The sequence below is a fragment of the Ambystoma mexicanum genome, chromosome 3q (genome assembly GCF_040938575.1).
Source record: "Ambystoma mexicanum isolate Mex_15411 chromosome 3q, UKY_AmexF1_1, whole genome shotgun sequence".
NCBI lineage: Eukaryota > Metazoa > Chordata > Amphibia > Caudata > Ambystomatidae > Ambystoma > Ambystoma mexicanum.
In genome coordinates, this window is record NC_090926.1 from 882,989,750 (window position 1) to 883,016,237 (window position 26,488).

The following is a 26,488-nucleotide window of genomic DNA, read 5'->3' on the forward strand; positions in this document are numbered from 1 at the left end:
TGTTTTAAGAAAAAATGTAAAACATGGTTCTTTACCTAATCTCTTGTGAAGTACTTTAGAGCAGCTTTCTGGTTAGATAGATCCTCCAATTATGTTTTTGTTGTCGCCCTGCCTGCACCCTAATGCCTGCGGGTCCATGGCTGCGCTATATCAATTATTTTCTAAGAAAAACTATTGCCCCATCACCCATCTTTGCTTTCTAGGTGAGATCATCAAGAAAGCGGTAGTCACACAACTGCAGCAACACATCAACACCAACAATCTTCTCCAAACCTACCAATCCGGTAACAGACCCAGATGCAGCATGGAGACCGCAACCATACAGGTGGTTGATGACACACAACATCTTTAACGATGGCCACCTCTGCCTCCTGGTTCTACTCAACCTCTCGGCTGCTTTCGACACTGTAGACCACAAGGTGCTTAGGACACCCTCATCGGCACATGGGGATCAGCGACCTTGTCCTGCACTGGTTCAAGTCCTACCTTGCCAACTGCCAGCATTTTGTTCAGATTGACTCCTAGATCGACAGTGCTACCAGTCACCTGTGGAGTCCAGCGGGATTCCATCCTCTCCCCAGTGATCTTCAATCTATACGTGGAGCCCCTGGGAGCCCTCCTCGCCACACACAACAGCCACATCCACCAATACGCAGGCAACACACTGTTGTACCTCCAAGATCGACTCCAACAAGGACATCCATAGGCTCAAAACCTGCCTCTCGCTGATCCAGTCTTCGATGCCCAGTGCATACTTGAAGCGCAATCCCTCCAAGACCGAATTTCTACTCCTCACCAACAACCCTGAACACCCAGACTTACAGACCTGTCTATCAACCATGAACTCTGAGGGCTTCACAACCGAGGTCACCTACTACTCACCTGCGAATTGGTTATGCCTCTTTCCCAAAACGTAATGCTGTATAGCCTGTCTAGAATAAGTCTGCCTTAGGTTTTAGTTACCTTGAATAGCTGTTTAATTCTTAATAAGTGTATTGTAGGTTTTACTTACCTTGGTCTGCCATGTGCCATCCTAAACTAAGTTAAAGAGTTATTGCTTGCCTCAGCCTGTGATCCACTTATCTGACAAGCAACTGTAATAGTATATAACACCCTTAGGTTTTACCTGCCTAGAAAAGCTGTGTGCCATTCTTAAAAAGTGTCCTGTAGGTGTAGCTGACCTTGATCTGCCTGGTGCAATCCTAAATTAGTGTTTATTGCTTACCTTAGTCTGTGTTCCACTGATCTGTAAAGCAACTGTAATTGTATATTACACCAAAAGGTCTTACTCACCTGGTATAACTGAGTGTTATCCTGAATGTAGTTATAGACTTATACTGTTCCTACCACTATTCAGAGAAGTGTCCTCAAACGTATATTCAGGTGGTATAGCCCTATACTAAGAGTGAGGTTTTCTACTGTCTCACTTGTATGGTTTTTCTATGCCTTAGCTGGACTTCAGAAAAACTGCCTTAACAAGAGGGGCTCCCACACTCTTGAAGACAATGTTTGTTTTACCCTTTGTTTGGTCCAGTCAGCACTCTGTCCAATTTTTCTATTTGGCTTTTGTCTAAGGACTTTGGCTTCATTTGTGATCTTTATGCACCCACTGTGACATTACTACTCAGTCACTGTAGATCAGGTTGTCATTGTGGAAGGTGATGATTTCATATTTTACAGCATCAATTAAGGGATATGTCCAGCAGAAATAATCACCAAAGTTGACTAAGTCTTGGTTTGGTGTGTTGCACCCTAGACCAGCTTTAAGATGGATTTTCAGAATCAGTCCTGTGGACAGATTCCGAGTGGCCACCCTATTCTGGTGAACCGGAAAATACACTAGTGTCAAGCCAAACTCCATCAAGTTAGTGTGCCTGAGCAGTAAGGCTTAGACTTAGAATAGTGTGACAGTGGTGAAGGGTTCAATTAAGCACACACAGACCACTCTTAATAATACAAGTTAATACAGATTGTTTAAAAATACAATAATATTTATTTGACCTTGAACTCTTATCAATGAAAACCACAGGTAAGTAAAACTACCAAACGTACACTGTGTACATCAAGCTTGGGGTTTTCTTGCACCCACACTTTATCATTACCTTTACAGTGTTCTTTAATCTGATCTAACAGTGTGAAAAGTAACTATGATTTGTTATTGATATAGCCCTTTCACCAAAATGCTGTACATAGAACATTCGAATACATTTCACTCCCAAACAAAGTTGGTACTAATTTATTTCCTTGGAGGGACGAATGGCTTAGTTGGCCTTGCTGGGAATCGAACCTGTGACCAGCAGATTACACACAGATCACAGCAGTGAGTTTACAACCCACAAAGCTATCGTACCAGATGTAAATGTAGCACAGCAAGTAAATAAAACTAAGTTAAGTAATAAATCCAGTTAGAAATGTGATTCAGAGTATAAAAACACAGAGCACTGCTTTATAGAAAAATAAGTCTGTGCACGTACAAAGTACTTTCCTACTAAATGAGAAGGGGCTTAGTGCCCTAAAAGTCACAATCCCAAAACTAACCCTTTCTAGACTCTTAAGAGTCATTTAAGCAGGCAGGACAAGTGTTGGCAAAGTCAACATGTAGGTTAAGTGTCACAAGTAGTGAATAACAAAGCAAGCAAAGTTCTTTGGAGGTCCCCTCCCAATCCCAATACATTAGGGGAACACTTGGCCAGAACTCCACCAATCACCACCAGGCAAGGAAGAGGTAGGGCTACATGTTTGCACCCATTAGACCCTGTGGAATAAGAGTGGAAAGAAACCAGTATATAAATGTGCCCCCTGTTCTCCAATTCTGTCAGAAACCGCTTCTGAGGCTTTTGAATTCACTGGGCCTACTTACTTGGTGCCTTGGTTCCATTGATGGGGGCGGGGTTCAGGGGTTGCTGGTGTAGAGGTCCCAACAAGCGTTGAGATTTCAGTCTGCTTGTCTGCGTATTTTGTGCTTTGGCGAGACAGCTCGTCCACTGGTCAGCTGGACGACCCAGCCACGATGAAGAGACCACCACATTGCTGAATATCTCGAGACCCCAAGGACACAATACGATGAACACCACCGTCAAGCAGTGGAATATGATCCTTTTGCGAACACAAAAATGATGGTCCTGCAAGGCCACTTTTCATGCTGGAGAGCTGCAACTGCATGGGAATGTCTCTTGTCTCACTAGTCAAGGGTCTGCAGAGTCTCAAGCTCGTACTATGGACAGTGACCCATGCAGTGAGATAGCCCAGGCAGGAGCTGGTCAGTCCACAGGGTGGTCCCGGGACACTTTCAAAGGGTTCTAAAGGCAGGAGCGTCGAGAAGAGGTGGAAGATGGTTGTTCCCACCATTCCAGGGGGTGTCAGGAATTCATACATAGTAGCAAAGATTTGCCAGAACGGTTGCTGAAGGCAATTCTGGTTGGCTGCAATGACGATCCACAGATCTTCATCAGTATGCACCTCTTTGAAGAGGTCTTGGCTCCAACTATCTGAAGAATGGCTGCAGAAGGCCCCTTCGTATCCTAAATCTGAGCTGATGTCGCCCCCAAGCCCACCAATAGCAAGGATTGGATCGATATTTGCTTGAAATAATCTGGTGGAATCTCATTTCGCCATATTTGTTTATCCTCCTTCTCTCCCCTCACAATTCAGGGGGAGGCTCCCTGCAACCTCTCAACTCACCCCTCATTCTGCCCTTCCTATATACCCAACCCACCTCTATAATTTTGTTGCAATTAAAATAATTGTGGCAAAATAGGGTTCAACCAAATTTGGGTATCCCACAAAGATCTGCACCACTCAAACTAGATGGGCTGTCTAAGCATGGGCAGCCTCGGACCACCACAGAATGTTACTTAAAGCAAAAGGGATGCAAAGCACCCCTGCCTCACTTCACTATAAGGTGATATTAGCAGTGTAAAACAAGGAATTCTGTAATGGAAGACAGTCCACTTGCACCGAAAGTCATAGGGATTGATCAGTGACCCCAAAATGGATGAACTATGCAATTAGGCTTTCCTTACCTTCAAAAGGCAGGACAGATTCAGAGCAATAGTAAGACGACGGGGGTGGGGTCCCATAGATATCTATGGATGCAAAGCATAAAAAAGAAAGTCTTTCCTAACAATTGGTGAAACACTTACTCTCTCCAGTGCAGGCAGGGTTTCTAGTAGTTATGGGTCATCCTTCCATTGCTGTCGGAGGGGCAGCCCTGAAGTGCTTAGCAGGTGTGAATAGTAGGAGGTTTTTCCAACCGCTGCTGAACTTGGTCTGAACTTGGCTCTCTTGAGAATGAGTAGCTAGGTTGAGGGTAAGAAGATATGGGGTTTTTGTGTGAAGTACAATAAAGAAACAAAAAAGCTTGACAAGTAAGTACAAAGCACACATGCGTTAAATCCAAGATAATAAAATGTAAGCAAAAACAATATGTACTCGCATATATATTCAGAATCTGAAGAGGGTTGTTAAACAGTATAACATAGTGCTAATAAGGATGTTTGGCAGAACCAACTTCCAAATACTGAGCTTAATGGGTTGATGCCTGTAGGAACAATGTTCACACATTTTTGAGGTAAATAGCCAGGTTTTTGAATACTTCAAGGGAGTTCATGAAGTATTTCACAGTTCTTTCATAGGAATATTTCCATCAAGCAGCACAATGATACTGTTGTGTTAAATATAACATTTTTCTATTTAATTCCTTGATGCCAAAAATGTGTCTGGCAGGTAATTTGAATTATTGGGTTGAACAAATCCAAATGCTAAAAGCCAAAGTTGTGTTGTAGTCATTAAGCTGTCCATACCATGTTTTGGAATTAATCCAGACTGAACCATCCCAATGATCTTCTTGTACAGATCATGTGGGTTTTCTTTTTTTTACCTTACTTGATTTTTTTTAAATCCCAAACCTTATAATGTTTTTCTTAGGAATGGTTTGCAGACACAATCATTTCCCTTCTCATCACTTCACTTAACGAAGTTTGACGATCTCAACACTAATGGAACTTTGATCACCATGAGTAATCATCTGGACTCTGTCCTAAATTTGTTAAGACTGTGTAAGTTAGCTAAGCAGGAACATTATGGTAATGATTGAGAAAGATTTTCTTTTTGCTGCTTTCCTCTAATAGACTTCTATGGCACACCCTTCCTTTTTTCTATTGTGTGCTTGCTGACTTGAACCTTTGGAGGTCAGTAATGCCCTCTGCTCTACTCCCCTTTTTTATCATTCTTATGAGGAAACTGAGCAGTTCCTAAGACTATCAATACCGGGAGACTGTCACACTTATTGGATGTATTGTATTTTAAAACTGCACACTTCGCCGTAAACAGAAGTGCGGTTTGGATGCTTTGGATCCTTGTAACATTTTCTTTTGTAACTGTGGTTGCCGTAGCAATATCTCCAGGATGGGGCTGCTGGCAGCAGTTATTTTACTAACATGTTTCTGCCATTTTTCTTGTGCACTTTTGCATTTTAATGCATAATGTCATAGAGAGTACCATATACTCTAAAACGGCTGTCACTAGATTTTCGCCTGTTCTTTGGCCATGTTGTCCTTTGGCCTTCTTGGGTCCATAATTGCCATGTATGGAAAGCCAGGCAAAGTGGCGGTCTGTGTGTGGCCCGATGTGGGTGCTGTGACTTGTCTGGTCCCAGTCAACATCAATGTCAGTTGCTGGGCAGAATGTTTGGCCAGTGGCTGTCCAAACTGAATGGTGCAGATCCTTACCATTGAGGGATCTGTTGGCGTCTCTAGTCTAAATCTTAGATTCAAGGAGGACAATTGCAGCCATTCTTCAGATCATCATTGGAGCCAAGAACCCTACGAAGAAATACAGCTCGCTGAAGACCCATGGACGACTGTTGTACCTGACTAGCATCAACTCCAGTGCAGTCCCAGTGAAGCCCTGCTCCACTGTCCTGATCGCAAGAAGACCCTTGTCGGTGCTTTGACCCCTGAACTAGTGGGAACAACTAGTCTCAACTCCTGCTCGAGAATCCATGCCTGCCCAGCCTCATCTTTTCTTGATTTCTGGGACTTTTAATGGAAACCACTGGCATTGCTCAAATCCATTGGTAAACTTACCTGAACAATATAACATGTGGAACTGGAGACTTTTGGACTCTATGCCCCATTTCATATCAGGGCTGGACTTAAGGCTAACAATCTAATTCTAGGATTGCTCATAAGTGTTTTACTACTACCTTTCTTGAGTACTTGCCACTGTCATCTATTTTTCTTCACTTACTTTACCACTCAATTACCGAAGGTATTTCCTATGATTATGCTAACTGTTGATTAGCTGTCTCTTCAGGGTCCCTTTGTCACGCACTGCAGTAGCAGTTTCATGGATGGCTGTGCTTGCTTCAGGAGTTTCATGGAACGATAGCCCCAGGACAGGCTTATCTTGACACAGTGAAGGAAACTGGGATAGCCAGTCGAGGAACAATTATACATTTTCTCCCAGGACAAACAAAAGAGGAACTGACTACCCATTGCTGTTCATTCTACTCTAAGTAGATGTTGGAAGCATGCATGAGTCTGGAAGGGGATCACAAGGGACTCCTGGATCTCCATGGTGGAGCATAAAGGGTTTTTCTTTCAGATCCCTACCTCCTCTTCCCTTCATCTTCAGCATCCCAACTTACAGTAACTATTACCACCCACCAGAAGCTTCTGGATATGGAGGACAAAAAGAAGGTGCTGGAGGATGAATTCTCAAGGAAGGGATTGGTTTTGTGCAATTGACTTTCAAGACATTTGTGTAAATCTTCCGATTTGGCCTCCCCCACTGAAGGTTTTTGATTAATGACATGAGGAATTCCATATACATGCATGATTTGACATAGAGTTCACGCCTCGAACTTTCACCAAGGTCATGGTTGCTGCAGCTTGACCCTAAGGAAGGAAAAGTGCACATATAGCTGGATTTCGAATGGATTGGGTCCTCCCACATATTCCTCATCTTTGATATTCGATATCCAGCTTCAGCTGCTTCAGAAAATAATTTCAGCAGAGGGCGCTGTGCGTCGACTCGATGTCCCTCGAGGGAATCCGTGTCGAGGATGTCATCAAAGGTATATATAGCCTGTTGGCTTCAGTTCCATGTTTCCACAAATGTTATTGCGAGTATGTATTCTTCATCGACACAGACTACCCCAAAGACCAGGCTCAAGAAGTGAATTGTGAATCGAAGCTGTCATTGACCGATCCGCACTGTATATGTCTATGGTGTCTCGGGGTGGAGCATAAGACCTCTGCCTGCTCCAAGTGTCAGTCGATGATCAGGGGGAAATTCGTGGTAGGTCGAAACCCAAAATCATCTACCCAGACCAAAAAACCTTTCGACCAACAAGTCAAGAAGCGACTCTGAAGAAAAGGAAGAAAATAGAGTTCGAGATCAAGGAGTGGCTCCCACCACTCCTCATCGTCGTCGAAGAAGTCTAAAAAGAGGCACCACAGGTTGCCTTCTGCGACTTCATCGGCAGACACCTTCCCTGAGAGGGTATCTTGCCTGACAAAAAAAATCCATGCCTCCCGAATGGGAGGATTTTAGGGCATAAATGCTAAAAATAGTTGAAAAGCAGAAACCCACAGCAAGCCATGCTCCTACCGCGCCTTTCAAAGAAGCTGGTACGGTAAGGGCTCAACCTAAATCTTGCATGCCCTCGAGCCCCGGATGAAGGCCTGATCCTCACCAAGAGCTTTCAAGGCCTCGATGCGTGACGTGTCATTGAAGGATCCGTCGAGCCGAAAACATAAAAACAGGTTGAGGTCCCCATCGGCACTGGCTGCGCCTTTGACGCCAGCCAAGTCCTCGACATAGGCCTCACCTTTGATGGCTTCAACGCGAGCTTCGCCATCCAAGCCAGCTGCCCCATCGAGCGCCCCATCAAAACCTATGGTGACATTGAAAAAGGTTTAGACTAATTCTCCAGCGTCAAATCCACTATTCATCAAAACCTTGATGCCTGAAAAATCATATGTACCTTTACCATTTACGAGGAGAATGAACCCTCGGACAACGACACACCGTTTGGCCTCCAATTTGTTACGCCAAATGTGCCAGAAAGTCTGAGGAATCAAGGTTGAAAGACCTTTATGCCAATCTGCAGATGGCCAGTGGGCTGGACACCTCACCTGAGCTAGAGTTTGGAAGACCAGAGGCTGGGAGCATGCTGATGTGTCATATAGACAGCTCATGTCCAAGGTAGTGGAATATATGGGGTGGAGTAGGCCTCTGTTACCATTTGAACAGGATGATCTGGCAGACATCCTGGATGAGGGTCCTCAGTCAAATCTTTTTTTTTTACACATTTTTTAAACATTCTCTACAAAAAAGGGTGGCAGCGAATTGGGAGACGCCAGAAACCAATACAAACACAATACAAACTTGACCAAAAAGTACCGCCCTTCCAGTAGTGAACCTAACTACATGTCTAAACACCCCACTTCAGAGAGTCAGGCAGCTACCGTAACGTCTAAGCAAGCAGCTTACCCTGCCATCCCTCCCGATCGGGACGATAAAGGAGTAAATGGATTGGTAAGGAAGGTATTTACTGCAGGGGAGTATGGAACTCAAATCAGCCAACTCAACATGTGCTTTTTTTAAAAATACATTCACTCTATGGGACTGCATCTCCATGGTGGCAGACCACATTCCAGAGGGGGATAAAAGACGGGTTTATAGCCATAATTAGAGACCGCAAATAATCAATTTATGAGTCTCTTCACTCAGGTCTGGATTCTGCAGACAGCATCAGCAGTGCCATGGCTACTAGCTCCGTTATACGCAGATTTGCGTGTTTGAGGAAGTCTGGTTTTGTACCGGATGTGCAAGCCAGACTCCTCAACATGCCCTTCGACGGGTATCCTCTTTTTAGCAACAAGGCTGATGAGAGCCTTGCGAGGTTGCAGACCTCAAAAGCAGCAGCCACATCTTTACGTGCCGCTATTAGGCAGCCTCAGCCTTTTTGCCCTATTGAACAGCCTTGGAGGGGTAGATCTTTTCGCTACTACTCAGTTGGAAGAGCGAGAGGAATGGCTGGTATAGGATGCCAAAGAAAGTTCTCTCTGTGGTGGACGAGGGAGAGGTGCGAAGCCAGCTCATGCAGGGGCATCTTTACCATCTGCCACTGCATCAGCCGCCTCAAAACCTCTCTGAGGTCTTGAGTCACAATTTATCAGTGGGGGGTGGGCAGACTGAGCATGTAGAAGAATGGCGAGACATTACTTTGGATGCTTGGGCATTGGAAACCATAGCCCATGGGTACTGCCTTCCTTTCATACAGAGACCTCGGAGCAATCCACGGGGGAGCCACTCTTTAAGGATTCCAGATCCACTCCTTGTGCATGAAATGTTAACCCTGCTACAGAAAGGTGATATAGAGCCGGTGCCTGTAGCGGAGAAGAACAAGGGATGTTATTCCCCATATTGCCTAATGCCCAAAAACGACGCAGGACTGAGACCCATCTTAGACTTGAGATACTTGAACACGTTCCTCAGGAAGGACAAGTTTAAGATAGTCACACTTTCTCAGATCCTTAAGGATAGAGTCATTGAACCTTCAGGATGCTCATTTTCATGTGCCAATCAATCTCAAGCAAAGAGAATATCTGAGGTTTCGCAGTTGGCAGTTCTCATTATCAATTTCGAGTTCTGCCATTCGGGCAAACCTCCACCCCAAGGGTTTCACCAAACTAATGGCATTAGTGGCAGCGAGTCTCAGGAGTGGCGGTATTCACGTCTGGATGATTGGCTGATCAGTGTACGTTCTCCCAAACAAGTCCTGGATCATCTCAACGTCACTTGACACTCTAACAGACTGTGCTTCTGCCTCATTTACAAGAAGTCCCAAATGACACCTTCTCAGAAACTCCAGTTCATCAGAGCTGTTCTGGATACATCGTTGGGAAAGCGCTCACCGCCTGAGGTGAGGGCTCAAGACATTCTACAGATGGTCATCAAATTTCAAAGTGCTCAGCGTCTCCCGGCCTTCAATTTCATTGAGGTTGCGGGGCCTCATGGCATCCTGCATCTTTCTGGTGCCAGAGGGCCATCCTGAGAATGAGATCCTTTCAATGGGCTCTCAGAACTCAATGGTCCCAGTTCTCAGGAAAGATGTCGGACCTACTTCAGGTTCCAAGCAGGGTTGCACAGGATCGTCTCTGGTTGGGCCTACGAGGACAACATTCTGAAGGAAGAACCCTTTTGGCAACCATGGCCGGAGAGAACAGTAGTGACAGACGCCTCACTCACAGGGTGGGGAGAGCACACCAACGATCTGACAGTCAGTGATCATTAGGCTCCATCGGAGTCTAAACTACATATAAATCTTTTTGAGCTGAGGGCAATCAGACTAGCGCTGAAGGCCTTCCTGCCCTCTCTGCGGTGAAAGAATGTTCTGATAATGATGGACAACACAGTGGCCATGTACTACCTCAACAAGAGAGGTGTAGGGTCACTACCACTGTGCAGGGAGGCAATGCATCTCTGATACTCGGTAATTCTCTCTATCGTCTGTTCATCTAGCCAGAGAAAAGAACACGGCAGCAGATGCTCAAAGCAGGCAGAGCAGTATCCAATGAGTGGGAACTAGATGAGGAAGTCCTTCAAGAGATCTTCACCCTTTGGGGAACCCCTCAAGTGGATCTGTTCGTGACCAGTGTTAACCAGAAGTGCGAACTGTACTGCTCCAGGGAATTTCCCCCAAGAGGAGCTCTAGGAGACGCGTACGTAGTGTACTGGGAGTTTCCACTCCTGAATGTGATTCCTCAAGTCCCCGTCATTCCTCACGTGATCAGGAGGTTGATAAAGTTTGGGAAACTCATGATCCTAATTGCCCTGGATTGGGCCAGGAAGAAGTCGTACCTGGACCTTCTGGACATGTCCATCTGCCCTTCAATCCGTCTTCTACAAAGAGGGGACCTTCTCTCGTGAGAGGAGGGTCAGGTTCTCCAACCAGAGGTCAAAACACTCAGCCTTCACGCATGGTTTCTGAGAAGCTGAGATACAAGAATTGGGACCTCCCGGATGACGTAATGGAGATTTTGCTCTCAGCCAGCAACAAAGTCATTGTACCATTGCCGCTGGAACAAATTCTGCAACTGGTGCAGGGACAAGAATGTAGACCCTCTTCTGTGCAAAAAACCTGGGGTGTTATCCTTTATACTATCCTTAGCCAATCTAGGACTCCAAGTTGGAATTATTAAAGGCTATTTGGCGGCGCTATCCACCTATAAGCGCTAGTCTGAAGAATGTTCATATTTCAAGATTCCACTGGTGACACAATTTCTAAAGGGGCTCACCAATATGCTCCAATCCCCCAATCTCCTTTCCAGGTTCCAATTTGGGTCCTTAATCTGGTAATAAAATTCCTAATATGTGCAGGTTGTTAACCTTTAGACCCTTCTATTGGTAGCTCTAACCTCCGCTCGTAGAGTGGGTGATTTGCAGGCACTTTCATCCAAGCCACCCTTTACTATCTTCCGTAAGGATAGAGTTGTTCTAAGGGTTAAACCTTCATTTTTACCCAAAAGCATTTCTGATTTTCACATAGGACAGAACATTGTTTTACCTTCTTTCTATCCCCCACCTCATCCTAGCAAGGAGGGGAGGTTACATAGGTTGGACCTTCGCTGAGCTTTGAGCTTTTATATATCTAGACTGTCAAAACTTTGCATTGATCATATACTGGCCACAAACTGGGTCAGGCTGTTACAAAACATACCTTATCCAGATGGATCATTCTGGCAATTTCAGAATGTTAGACTGGCAGGGAATGATCCTCCTGAAGGATTAAGGGCCAATTCAACCAGGGCCATGGCTACCTCTACAGCCCTGCAAAGGGGTGTACTGATAAAAAGTATTTGTGAAGCAGCAACGTGGTCTAGTATTCACACGTTGACAAAAGATTACTGCCTGGAGTCTTCCCTGGGTCAGGATGGGAGCTTTGCAAAAGCAGTCCTGCCTTGGGTTCAGGAGAACCATTAAAACCTAAATTCTACTCCCTCCACCAAATCAAATACTGCTTTGGGAGTCTATCAAACATGATGAATACGTGGGAGGACATATTCCATTCAAAGAGCAAGTTACCTACCCCTAGTAACATTATTCTCATCGCCCTCCTAAACTACCCCTAAATAGAATTTCCCATGCTATTACAGCTTTCGCTCCTTCAAGGCTCCTTCAAGGCCGAGTACGGTCAAACCTGAGGTTATGCAGGTATTTCTACTGTGGGGAAAAAACAGAATTGAAGCCAACGGCCGCTGCACATGCTATATATACCTTCGATGACATCATCCTCGAGACGGAGGCCCTCAAGGGACATCGAGTCTACGCACAGCACCCTCTGCTGAATTTCCTTTCTGAAGCTGGATATCGAATATCAAAGATGAGGAATACGTGGGAGGAACATCCAGTCAAAAGAGCGCTACCAGGGTTAAGTAACTTGTTCTTCTTTGATGGAGGCGGATCTGAAGAGGCTTCTGGTGATGGCCTACTCACTGGACCCGTCCATTACATACGGTCAAAATCTGAAATTGAAGAAAGCATTTTAATTAATGAGCACAAAAGCTGGAGTACTGAAGTTACAGGCAAGTAATAATACATTCTAATTCGTAAAAAAATATTTCTGAGGCTTGTGGAATCTTCTTGGATCACATGCTGTGCATAGGCCGACATCTAGTGGAAGCTGCGGAGTATTACTTTGTTTTTGGAAACTCGAAAATGGGCGTCGACACAGGGCATGCCAGTAATACTATCCCTAGTGTGACGTCCACTGTACCCATGATCCCTCACGCGTCTAGGACCCTCAGATTGTTTTTTTTCCGCAATACTGGTCGGAAGCATTCCGCAGAGTTCCCTGGCCTTAGCCAGACTTTTGCTAAAATATTGTTATATTTCCCCATTTCTCCACCCCAACGTCGAGTCACCGAACACCCACACTCGACGCCGGAGAAAGAATCGACCGTCGAGAGCTGCACGACGGATTTGGGCCTCGGAAGGCCTCTGGCCTCGGCCCGGGCCTAGGACGGCCTCTGGCCTCGGCCCGGGCCTAGGACGGCCTCTGGCCTCGGCCCGGGCCTAGGACGGCCTCTGGCCTCGGCCCTGCAAGTAAGGAGAGTGGGGGGTGGACATACTCTACACTCTTTTGGTATATAGGTACATTCTTATATATTCCTACACTTATTAGCCTGCTGCCACAAGGTGCGTATGGAGGGTACCCCTTTCCAATTTTGCCCCAAGTGCAACCGCAAGTACCCTTGGGTTGACGGGCACGCCACGTGCAATCTCTGCTTACCGAGGGACCACCCCGAGGCTAACTGCAGATCGTGTAGTAGGTTCAAAACGAAGACACTCAAGGACCGTTCGATCAAGCGTTGGGCCCACCACGCCAGGCGTCAAGAGGCCATGGCAGCGGAGGGCGCCTTCAGCGATGGCAGCGACGGCGTGCTTTCTGATGGCGAGTGCAACGTGGCGTCAATTGACAGCCAAGCGCAAGTCCCCGACCTCGGAAGGTCGTCCGGCAGGGCGGCTATGGGGAAGACCCTCGGCGACACATGCGATACCCACAGCACTTCCACAAAACACATGAAGTCCAACCGAGACTCGACGCGCACGTCTAGTACTCGGAAAGAGGCACATAGAGAACGGTCTGAATCGGTGTCCTCTGGGCGTTCTCGATCTAGATCGCCGCATGACTCCAGGCAACCATCCACTGTTGCCAGAAGTGCCTCGCTCCCCAAGGTAACGGAGGTTCGATTGTCAGAAGACAAAGCCGACCTCTATCCCCTGACCGCACTCCAGCAGTTGGCGTCAATAGGCCGTGCAACGGCAGTTCAGAGTCCTAACCTCCACACTCCAGAGATGGGGACACTACCCCTGAACCTCAGCACTAGGCGTCGAAAGGCTCCGAAAGGCTCAGAAAGGGCGAAAAAACAGGGTAAACACTTCCACCCACCGGGAAGGGGATAAACAGAGGAAGCAGTCTCAGCCTCCTTCCACACCTCAAAAACATTCTACCCCACATAAACAGATGGACAAGTCTCGGTCTGCTGTTATCCCAAAGACCCCTGTTCAAACTAGTAGGTCTAGTCAAGATAAAACAGGGAAAGGCCTTCAAGAAAGAATCATTCCCAGTTCAAGAGAATGGTCTAGTGAGGACATAGACAGAGTCATGTCAAGGATGTCATCATTAGCAGATTTCTAAACCAAAAACCATGAACACCTGCTCTCTTTTACCCCCGATGGGTCCACTCCCTCAGGCTCTAAGGATCCTATACCCCCAAGTAAGAAGTCCCGGGTTGAAGCTCCTACTTCAGACCCCTTCGGTATACAGCCCTATTCTCAATATCAGGGAGATCCATCCTTTTGTGAGGATCCAGATTTGGACATGTTGGAAGAACAAACTGGGACGGGCTACTATGGGGATGACGAGGACCAAGAGGAGGATCAGGAGGAGGAGGAGAAGGACAACCCAGAAACATACAGGCTAGATTCCCCGGTAGATAAAGAACCCCCGGTTACCGACTCCCCTGTCGATAACCAGCCTCTCTTGAATGAAGTTCTGTCCAAAGCTGCAGAACACTTCCACATTGACACCCAGGGTGCTCAGGAAGAGAGGGACTTTGCCGAGGAGTTAGTGGGAGAAAGGAGACCTGTTGCCCAGGCCATCACTATCCTTACGTCAATACAAAGAACGATAGACCCTTCCCTTTTTAATGCCTATCTCACTAGGGCGGTAAACCCCAGAGTTGAGAAGCTTTTCAGGGCAGCCCAAACAGACCCACTGTACATAAGAGGGCATCTGAAACCGGACTCCCTGGTAGTGACAAACACCCGTAAGAGGGCGGGAACACCCTTGTCATCGTCGGAAGCTCCTCCAGACAAGGAGAGCAAGAAGATGTATGGCTTGGGCAGGAAAGTAGCCTCCACTTCCGCCTACCAGGCAAGGATTGCCAACTCCACCACCCTACTGGCTAGTTACAACTGCCACCAGTGGGAAGAAGTCGCAGCACTCGTAGATTCTGCCCCAGAACCCTTAAAAAGCCAATTAGCACAGGTTTCGGCGGAAGGAAGAGCCGTGTCCGGTTTCATATTAAAAGCAACCTTTGATGCTGCGGATAACGCCGGCAGATTGATAGCAGAAGGTACTGTTATCAAAAGGCATGCTTGGTTGCGACAGTCTGGGTTCAAAGCCGAAACCCAGGCATCATTGATAGAAAAAACGGTGGAGCCAGATCTATTGTTTGGAAAGGCGGTCAAGGACGCGCTGAAAAATGCCAAGGACTAGTATGAGACACTCAAATCTCTAGGCCAACTAACCAATAAACCCCCAAACCAGAGAGGGAATGGAAATTTTCGTCGCCCACGCGGACAAAATTCCCAGAGAGGGTCTAACTATTCCCAGGGGCAGGGTACACAATGGAACAGCCAGCAGTCTACCCAGGGTTATGGCAGTCGTAATAAGAGAGGACGTGGTAAAGGTAGAGGCAGCCCCAGTAGAGGTGGCGGCATGCCTCCACCAAAACAGTGACGCTCCGTTCAGGGTCCCTTCTCACACATCCCCAGTAGGGGGACGCAGTTCCAACTTCACCCAAGCTTGGGAAGGGATCACATCGGACAGATGGCTGCTGTCCGCAGGATACTGCATAGAACTGTTAGAGCGTCCCCAAAACCACCCTCCACGACAAAGAATACATTCTTTGGACCACCAGAAGATCCTCCTCGAGGAGATTGTCAATCTTCTAGCAAAGGACGCGATAGAACTCGTCCCGGGACAACAGGTAAACAAGGGTATTTATTCAACTTACTTCCTTGTGCCAAAAAAATATTTGACCATGCGCCCAGTATTGGACTTACGGCCTGCAAACAAGTATGTCAAGCCCCAAAAATTTCGCATGACTACTCTCCAAGAGGTAATCCCCCCTCCTAAAAAAGGGGGATTACATGGCAACACTGGACATAAAAGATGCCTATTTTCATATTTCCATGTTCCCAGCGCACAGAAAGTACTTGCGCTTCAAGGTGGACAATCGGCACTACCAGTTCAAGGTACTGCCCTTCGGGATAGCCTCGGCTCCAAGGGTATTCACCAAGGTACTGGCGGTGGCGGCGGCACACCTACGCAGGGCAGGTAATCCCAGTGTACTCTTACCTGGACGACTGGCTCATCACGGGGGAGATCCCAGTAATTTGCAGAACAAACATTCAAAGGACAATCGACCTCCTCTTCGAATTAGGTTACTCAATAAACGAGAAAAAGTCAAGTCTGGTGCCAAGCACCTCCAAACAGTTCCTAGGAGCTATCCTAGACACGCAAGAGGGGTTGACCTTTCCATCAGAGGAAAGAATTTGGAATATACTGCTGCACATTCCGCAATATCAGGCCGGTCGCCAGATAACGGTACGCAAAGCAATGCGTTTGCTGGGCATGATGGTGTCATGTATTTACCTGGTCCCCCACGCGCGCCTGCGCATGCGTCCCATGCTGGAATGGTTGGCGAAACAGTGGTCTCAGGCAAGTGGTCAGTGGGACGATCTAGTGGTCATTTCGCCAACACTGGTACAAAGCCTTCACTGGTGGACAAGAGAAAATCGGTCCAAGGGGGAAACCCTTTTACGATCCCGAGATACAGGCGGTAGTCACAACCGATGCATGCCTAACAGGGTGGGGAGCTCACCACCTCCACCACACAGCTCAGGGTCTCTGGTCTCACTCAGTGGCCAAGAATCACATCAACCTGCTAGAGCTTCTGGCAGTATTCAGAGCGCTTCAAGCGTTCAAGCCCAGTCTGCTGAATCTGTCAGTGCAGATCCGGATGGACAGCACTACAGCCATGTTTTACCTAAACAAGCAAGGAGGGACTTGTTCGCCAAATCTGTCCAAGCTTGCCCAGAAAGTTTGGATATGGGCACGGAAAATCTTCTGTCATCTCAACATGTTCCAGGGGATCTCAATTCTCTGGCGGATGCTTTGAGCAGAGATCCCCTCCCAGAGGAACACGAATGGTGTCTACACAGAGAAATCGTGGAAGATATCTTCTCTCAGTGTGGTTTCCCCACTATGGACCTATTCGCCACAAGCGAAAACACAGTGCCCAGGATTTGCATGCATGTTCCCCCAGCCAGACTCCCAGGGGAACTCCCTGTGGATGAACTGGTCAGGGATGTTTGCGTACGCTTTTCCACCAACACCTCATCAGGAAGGTGGTCAACAAGATGAACAGAGTCAATGACGCTCGTCCTAGTTACTCCCATGTGGGCGAGACAACTGTGGTTCCCACACCTACGCAGACTAGCGGTGTGGGAACCCATCAAACTCCCGGGCTGGTACAACCTACTGTCCCAGCACCAAGGTCAAACAGTGCATCCGCAACCCAACTCAATGAACCTAGCAGCATGGCTCCTGAGGTCATAGAGTTCAGACATCTCAAATTACCACAGAGATGTATGGACATCCTAAAAGAATCTAGGAAACCAAACACGAGGCACTGCTACTTTGACAAATGGAAACGATTTGTTATCTGGTGCCAGAATAAGTAAGTCAACCCAGTGGTTAAAGCTTTCATGGAAGGAGTAAAGAGACTTCACCCTCCTATTTCAAACCCACCACCAGGGTGGGACCTTAATGTGGTACTATCTGAACTCATGGGCACCCCCCATCCGAACCCATGCATAAAAGCAGTCTCAAACACCTGACTTATAAGACGGCCTTCTTAGTAGCAATAACATCTATAAGAAGGGTCAGTGAAATTCAGGCTCTGTCAGTGCAGGATCCATTCTTTACAGTTCATAAAGATAAACTGGTTTTACGTACACACCAAAAGGTTCTCACCTAAGTTTATTTCTAAATTCCACGTGAACCAGTCCATCGAGCTTCCGGCTTTCTTACAAGACCCACAAAGCTCAGCTGAGGTGAAACTACACACCCTAGATGTGCATAGGTGGTCCTCTACTATGTAAACAAAACCAGACCGCTAAGGAAAACAGATCAGCTGTTTTTCTCCGTAACTACAGGCAGAGAGGGAGATCGCGTCTCTAAAGGTGCCATCTCTAAGTGGATTGTCAACTGTATCCAGCTGTGTTACTCTCTTTCTGAAAAAACTCTGCCTTTCACGCCAAGAGCCCACTCTACTAGAGGCATTGGGGCCACTCTGGCTTTCATTGCAAATGTACCCCTTGACACCATTTGCAAAGCAGCTACTTGGAGCTCTATTCACACTTTTACTCAGCACTACTGCATTGACACCCATTCCAAGACAGATACTCAAGTGGGACAAGCGGTTTTAAGACATTTATTTGCTCATGACCCTTCTCACATCCCACCTCCTTCTTCTAACACTGCTCGCTAATCTATGCACAGCATGTGATGTAAGCAGATTCCACAAGCCTCAGAAGGGATACATTACTCACCGTAATCGTATTTCTGATGCTTGAATCTGCTTAGATTCATATGCGACCCACCTTTCCTCCCCTCTGAGAGAAGGCGCATGGATGCTTGTAGTCTTATCTTTCTATTTACTTGGATTATCTGTACTCGCGCTACTCCTCATGCTACCTCATGTCAGAAAAAATACAATCTGAGGGTCCTAGACGCATGAGGGATCATGGGTACAGTGGACGTCACACTAGGGATAGTATTACTGGCACGCCCTGTGTCGACGCCCATTTTCGAGTTTCGAAAAACGAACTATAATACTCCACAGCTTCCACTAGATGTCGGCGGATTATTTGCCATGAAAAGTCATTCTCAATACTTGTGTAATACAAACTGCAAATGTTGAACCAAATTTCCATTTAGATTTTTATACTTTTAAATGGTGGAAATATTCACAGCTATTGACCTGTATTTTCTTTTTTCATGAAGCAAGACTTTAAGGATCGAATACGGCAACAGAAATCCACCCAGAACAAAATGAGGGACAAGAGGCAGCAAATAGCACGAGCCAAAAAGTACTATGAAGACTACCATGTTCAACTACGTGCTAAAATGATGCGTGCAAAAACGCGGGAGGAGCGGGTATGATAACAATGATTTATTTTCTAGTATTGTAATTGCCCCGGGTGTTAATGTTGTAATGTTGACATCGCTGAAACTAGATAGTGTGGGGGGGGGGAGGAAATACAAAGGCTAAGGTGCTTGTGCCTGCCACTTCCTCAGTTTGTTAATTATAAGACCATATTACTGCTCTGTGGTTTGGGTTTACACTTGAAGCACCATTTTCCAGAAAGGGTGAGAGAGATAAGAGATGGGAGGTGTGCAGCCTGGTTCCCTGCACAATTCACCTCTCAGCCACTGGCGTTCTCAAACCGGTTTCTTAGTTCATCATATTGACAGGATGGCAGTCTCAACTTACAGCTAGTAGCCAGTGCAGGTGTAGTGAATCCCTGTCATTTCTGCTGCAAGGACTTCTGACCAGAAGTCCTTGCCGAAGGCCATGGCTAGTGTGCCCCAAACAAACCACAATGCAACATTTACAGTGGGCAAAGGCCGTGAACACTGGACATGTCTGAAGGCCATGGCATGTGGGCCCAAACAACCTATACTATAACAAAACCATTGACCTTCTGTGAAAGACTTTAGTTAAGAGAGAGTTAAGGTGATCAGATTTAATCCAACAAAACTCTTGAAATTCAGCACTCTCATTTGAAGCAAGTCCACCTTAACTTTGCACCCCTGTTTCGCAGCGTATGACCACAATGATATCACTGGTGACATCACTAATTACATCATACATGACATCACTGAAATCACTGGTTTGATTCATTGCATTTTGAAATATGACAACTCTGCTTCGTTACTATATATATATATATATATATATATATATATATATATATATTATACAAATTTCATACTTACACAGTACATTGTAGTATGCCTTTGTTTCTTTAAATGTAACATAGGGTATACAATTGTAAGTACATACAGACATTATTACAACGAGGAACAGTATACACGCATTTATTTACTTTGGAAGAATCTGTTCTATTTGAATACAAATCAATAATTTACTTTCCAAATAAATGACAAACTATATTAGCAATACAATTGCTATGTCTATAATTTCATATTTACTTTCTAATCTTCATTTTTTAACTGGATTTAATTATGTAGTATAAGTAACTGATTTTTGTGTGTGTATATTAACCAATCTTCGAATGCGTAGATTCTATGATTGCATGTGATTTTAACAAATTAAATTACAGAGAATAATGTAATAACGAAAGTTTTATAACAAAAAATATTGAATTGCTTATTTGTATTTTATTTGGGTTTCCCCAAACCCCTGTTTTCCTATGCTTTTAAACCCACCCCAAACCCCTCCACACCAGTTTTAACCCCTTACCCCACCCATATACATTTTAAACGGAAATCTCATCTTTTTTCATTATTACATCATTCTCTGTAAGTCAATTAGTTAAAATCACTGCATACTATCACAATGCACGCAGTCACATACTTTCTTTTATATGAGATTATTGTTTTTGTATAACTTGTCATCTAGAAGAAATGTTTTTATGAACTGTTATTACTGTAAGGATAGTTGTAAATAAGTGTGAACATCAACAATTTTTATAACTATTTAATTTGTAAAGCACACATACAACCTGTAGGAATTGAGGCGCTGATGCAAGTGCAGAGTGCTAGTCAGGCTTATTGTAATACAAGGACATGGTGAAGGAGTATAACCAAATGGCAGTTATCATAGAAAACCTACAGAATCGTACATTGCCCAGGTGTAAAACTAGGTGTCAATTATCCTCAGAGCAGGCAGTTGGGCGGTGGCATAGAGAAGTTCCTGGCGAAAGGTGTGATGGGGAGAATTCAGGTTCTAGGTGAATAGTTGCATTTTTTGTGCTGTGCGGAAGATCCAGTAGGATTACTCTGCCCGCAGGGAGGGTGGGAGGTTGTTCCAGAGCTTGGCAGCAAGGTGTGAGAAGACTGAGCCTCCAGCTTTGCATCTTTTAACTTTGGCCACAATAAGTCTATCTGTAAGGGGTTCTAGTGGGTCTGGAAGAGTGGGCTTTGGCAAGTCTTTTGACAAGGTAAGGTGGTGCTGTGTTGTACAGGCATTTGTGAGTGATGGCGAGGGTTTTGAAAATGATTTGCTGCTGGATGGGGAGCCAGTGTGCATCTCTTCTGGCTCTCGAGATGTGCTCTCTTTTAGGGATGTTCAGGGCTGCTCTAAGGGCGTTGTTCTGGATTACTTGAAGTTGGAATATGTTTCTGGAAGAGGTGCCATTGAGAAGGACGTTGCAATAATCAATCTTTGAGCCAATGATTGCACGGGCAATGGTTAGGCAGTTGTTTTTAGAGAGGAAGGGTCTGGCTGTATTAAGGACCTTGGTTGCATAGGCTGCCGAGGAGGCAATGGCACTTACTTGTCTAGTCATGGTAAGTGATGTGTCTAGGTAGACCCCTCGGATCTTTACTGTGTTAGAGACCGGTATCGAGCAATTGTCAATTGTGACGGCAGAGTATTGATAAGGGTCTTTAGGGCGCTTGGCGGGCCAACAATCAGGATTTCTGTCTCGTTGCTGTTGAGACAGAGATGATTGGTTGCCATCCAGGTCTGAATTGTGGAGTAGATTGTGTTAAGGGTGTTAGAGTCTTCTATGTAGTTGCCTGGGAGGGGATCAAGATTTGAGTGTTGTCTGCATAATTCCTGTAAGCTATGACGAGTGAATCTAAGATGTGGAATAAGGGCTTAGTAAAGATATTGTACAGCGTAGGGGCGATGCAGGATCCGTGTGGCACCCCGCAGGTGATGGGCGAGGGAGAAGCTTTGGCGATCTCTGAGAAGACTCATCACTCTTCCATCAAGGAAGGATGCTATCCAGGCAGTGGCTGAAGGTGAGAAGTGAGTGCGAGTGGTGAGGTGGTGGCAGAGGATCTGGTGGTTGACTAGGACGAATGCTGCAGATAAATCTAGGAGGAGGAGCAGTGCAGACTTGCCTTCATCCCTGATCTCATCTAATTTATTTTCTAGATCGAGCAGGGCAGATTCTGTCCCGTGGGGTCCTGGGCAGAATCCGGATTGACACATCCCTAGAATGCGATTGTCCTCCAGGATCTGCTGAACTTGTAGGTAGGCGGCTTGGTCCAAAATGTTTAGGAAGAATGGGACAGTCGTGATTGGCCTGTAGTTTGTGGGGATGGCTGGGTCTAGGGATATTTTTCTTAGGAGAGGGAGTGCCCAGGCTTCCTTGAGGCTGGCTAGAACAGTGCTTTGAGCGAAGGAAGTGTTTGATAGCTGTGATGATGGGCATTAGTATGTCGGCACAGTCTTTGACGAGGGGTGCAGGGCAGAGATTGCCTGTGCATTTTGAAGGTTTTAGACTATTAATCAGTTTGGTGACATTGGTTCCTGGAGAGGTCTCTGAAGAACTGAGTGGTGAGGGAGGAAGGGGGAGGGAGGTGAGCAGTTGTTGCTAGAGGTCATGAGTACTGTGTTGAATGTTGCTTGTTGAGCTAGGATCTTCCTATTCAATGTGTCAATTTTACCCAGGAGTGCCACTTGGTTGCTAGAGCACCAGATCTTGACTTTGATGATGGTTGTGGGGGAAATAGGCAGTAATTCAAGATCTCTGTAGATGGTGAAGATTTCTTTTGCGTCTGATTTAGCATTGTTGATTCTAGTGTTGAAGGAGATGGACTTGGCTATTATTATGGCTGACTTATATCGTTTGGAAGCGTTGGTGAAATCCTGTTTTGCAGCAGTGGTGGGTTCTTTTAGCCAGGTTAGCTGGGTATGTCGTTTCATGGTGCGTAAATCTAGCAGGTCAGGGGTAAACCATGAGTTGGAATGTCTGACCATCTTCACTTTGTGTGTTATTTGGGGGGCTAGGGTGTTCACTGCCTTAGAGCGAAACGTACTATTAAAGATGTTTCTACTTCTACCTATTCTTATTTTATTTTTACTACTTCCTCTACTCGTATTATCTTTTGAAATACCTGAAATAGATTCAGCTGAATCAAGTACTTTCCCTGCAATTAAGTATTTTGATTGCTTACTAATGTATGAAATTCAAACCATTCATATAACTGTACATATGAAATTCAAACCATTTGTATAACATTTTGATTAGTGCTATAAATTAATACTACACACTTAATCATGATACTTGTGTATGACTATATTGTTTAATGTTATGTTTTATTAAGTTAATAACTTAAAATATGAATTAATCGAAAATGGGCAACTAAAACATTCTAACTTATATAGTTAGTCATATATGATGTAATTATTGTTCTCATCAATGATGTGTATGATGGCGTCATTGATATCATTGTGGTCATACAGTGTGCAGCAGGGGCACAAAGTTAAGGTTGACTTGCTTTAAATGAGTGCTGAATTTCAAGGGTCTAGTTGCGTTAAATCTGATCACCTTAACTCTTTATTTATTTTTTTCTATTTAATTGTCTTGATTTTGTAACAACAAGAGAGGGTATAAACGGACAAGGGGGATTCCCCCTAAATCATCCATTCCACCCTGGTTATACCCCCTGTTCCCCCCCCTCCCGTTGCAGCCCCTTCTACCCCCAATAAATGTAAAATGTCAGCCCCACATTGCACTGGACTGAGTGGTGAGGCCCATTATGAATACTCAAGTCTCTGCGCTTTCTATAATTGTTCGCTTTTCCTGGCCAGCGCTGGATCAAGTTCCACCATGCACTTTGCGTGGTCCCCCCCTCCTTAGCTGAAGCTGGTGCAAAACTGCTGTCATTCCCTTCCATGTCTCCCCCACAAATTGCCGCTGTTATTTTTTCCATTAAATATATATCCTTGGCCGTATCCACCCATTCCTTCTGACTTGCACCTTCCTTTACCAAAATCTCACTATGCATGCCCTTGCTGCCAACAACAGGAAGTGTGACATGTGGGGCAGGGTTTGCCAGTGACCTCCTACATTCTCCAGCCCAAACAGCATCAGTACCGGGTCCAGCGCCCATTCCCCTCCCCCATCCCCATCTGGACTTGATCCATCCCAAGACTTTGGTGCAATACACCCTGACAATGGGGCACCCCACCACATATGCCAATAGTCTGCTCTGTCCCTGCTACCACGCCAACACAGGGGGCTTGCCATCCGAAACATTTTAGAAAGCTGCACTGGATCGTAGTGCCACCTATGCAACTGTTTCACACCGTGTAATTTATACTGGCATGCTATTGATGTTTTGTAGGCTCTCGACCACAGACGTGCATCCAACTCCCTACCCAGATCCTTTTCCCACCTTTGTCGGATCCCTTCTACTGACCCTCCCAGTGTTTCCACCAATGCTCTGTACAATAATGATATAAGTCCCGACATGGTCGCGTTCCCATGTAATAACTTTTCAACCGGAGTAAGGTCTCTCTGGATCTGGTCACGCCATTTCAATCCACCCAAGGCACCCTTCAACCTTAAATATAGAAAGACTGGGAGCTTTCCAATCCCCAGGGCAGCCTCCAGGTCCTGAATCCCGATAAATCTTCCCTCCTCCCATAACTGTCTGACTCTAGCCAAGCCCGCCTCAAACCAGCACTGATATCTCTCAGGTTCTGGGATCTCGTCCCACACCAGTGGGGCCCAGATCTGACTCAATGGCGAGGGCAAAGTCCTGATCCCTTGTCCTCCGGCTCCCCTTCCCCAAACCTCACAGTACACAGTAGGGGTGATCTTTAATCCTCCCGGAGTCCCTCTCGCTGGTCTGGCTTCACGCAGACAGTCTTTCCTCCCCACTCGGCCGCTGCTCCCTTTCCGGTCCAACTGGCCCCACGCTGCACCTCAGGGCTCCGTCGTTGCAGTGGTCTCAGCACGACTTCCGCCTCACCTGGGCCGGGTCTTCAAGCTGCTCGTCGCTGAACTTCGCCGGTCACCACAAGCCCTCCCTCGTGTGCACTATGGTACCAGGCACTGCCATACTCCTCCGGTTATCTCTAGAGGGCCTAGGGAACCCGACGGTTCTCCCAGTCGACGTCCTGTGGTGGAGCTCCGTTACTGCGCGACCATCTTGGTCCGTGCCCCCTGGTGGTCTCTCACCTTAAGTCTTAACCAAGGTTTCTTCACTGAAAAAGAAATATGTATCCATATATATTTGTTTTCAGTGAAAATCTTTCATGTTAATGATTGCAACATGTATATTGTGCAGATGGTAAAGGTGTTTTTCTTTTCTGTATTTTGTGCCACTTTTTGTATGCTGAGTTAAGGTTTCATATCTTTTTGTTGGTATCCTGTGTGAAGGCATCATGAAGTAAGACGCAGACAACCGAGTCAAGTTTCTAAATAACAGCTTTATTTTGCTTTACGGTCAAGATGGAGTAAGGCCTAACTTGCCCTATGCTAAGGTGGGATTTCCTTACCTAAAGAAAACTAAGGATAGTTTGGGTCAGTAAGTTCAAATCAAAAGGCTGTTTGTGTCCAAAACGTATACTTGCCCTCACAACTAAATATATACAATGTGTAGGGATGTCGGCTGCAAAATAAATTGTGAGATCAAATCTATCAGCTTGCAAAAAGGACAATACGAATTCAGGTCTTTTAGTTACAATTTCACCAAACAATACCAATTCCAAACCTTCTGGGTCATTCATTTATGTTCTCGGGATCCTCTTCCCAAGAGCTCAGATTTTCAGCTTTCCATAAAAAAAGAAAAGGAACAAATACCAGTTAACAATTCCAAAAGATCTTGGGGTTCCCTTCCCCAGGAATTCAATGCAGTCATACATTCTCAGGGTTCCCTTCCCCAAGAATTCAGCTCTTCCAGCTTCCAAAAGTAAAGATCAGTTAACCTCTTCTGGCTTTCCAAACAGTACCAGTTCAACTCCTTGGTTAATAGGGCTCTTCAATGGTTCACATAGGTTTCTGTATTTACCATTCATTTTTGCAACATACAAACTTCTTTACATTTACTTTCCTTGGCTCTTTCCAAGTAGGGGTCATTCGGTCTAGGCGCAGTTATCGGACCACATGGTGCACCCATTACAGGCCACGCAACCGATAACCCTATGTCATGCTTCTGTATTCTTCTTGCTTTTGCCAATACAGGTTTTCTCTCTTAACCGGTAGTTCCTTGGACTCCTGTCTCTTTGGCCAATACTTGTTTCACATTCTTCTTGGCAATCTTTTGGCTTTCCCACAAATTATTTCTCACACAGCTCACTCTGTGGTGTTTACCTCTACACTACCTTGCTTTCACTTCATTCATAAATGTTCACCATTTGTTTTTCTCTTGTGCTGTATTCAAATATGTTAATCATATCTTTTCGTTAGTTCGGTATTCTATAATGCTTGTTGAAACTTTGAAAGTATTTCTAATACCTTGCAGCTTGTTCCGTATTTGAAATTCAAACCCAAAAGTACTTGCAATACCTTGCAGCTTGTTCGGTATTCAAAATCACTTGGTTTTGGCCTCCCATAGCCCGTGTAATAGTTTTCAGTTTGTTTGGCATTCCGAAATGCGTGCTTGCACCCTCCCCCCACCCACCGAGCACCC

The 26,488-nt window shown here is 45.6% G+C and overlaps 1 protein-coding gene across 3 annotated transcripts in view; it reads left to right on the forward strand.

Annotated features, from left to right (window-relative positions):
* The window catches only part of CEP95 (centrosomal protein 95), a 1,206,983-nt gene that overhangs the window by 1,134,923 nt on the left and 45,572 nt on the right, over positions 1-26,488 (forward strand). For all 3 annotated transcript variants that reach the window (XM_069655013.1, XM_069655014.1, XM_069655015.1), the window contains one exon: positions 18,872-19,024. In XM_069655013.1, the coding sequence (XP_069511114.1) occupies positions 18,872-19,024 (153 nt within the window). The remainder of the gene's footprint in view (positions 1-18,871; positions 19,025-26,488) is intronic.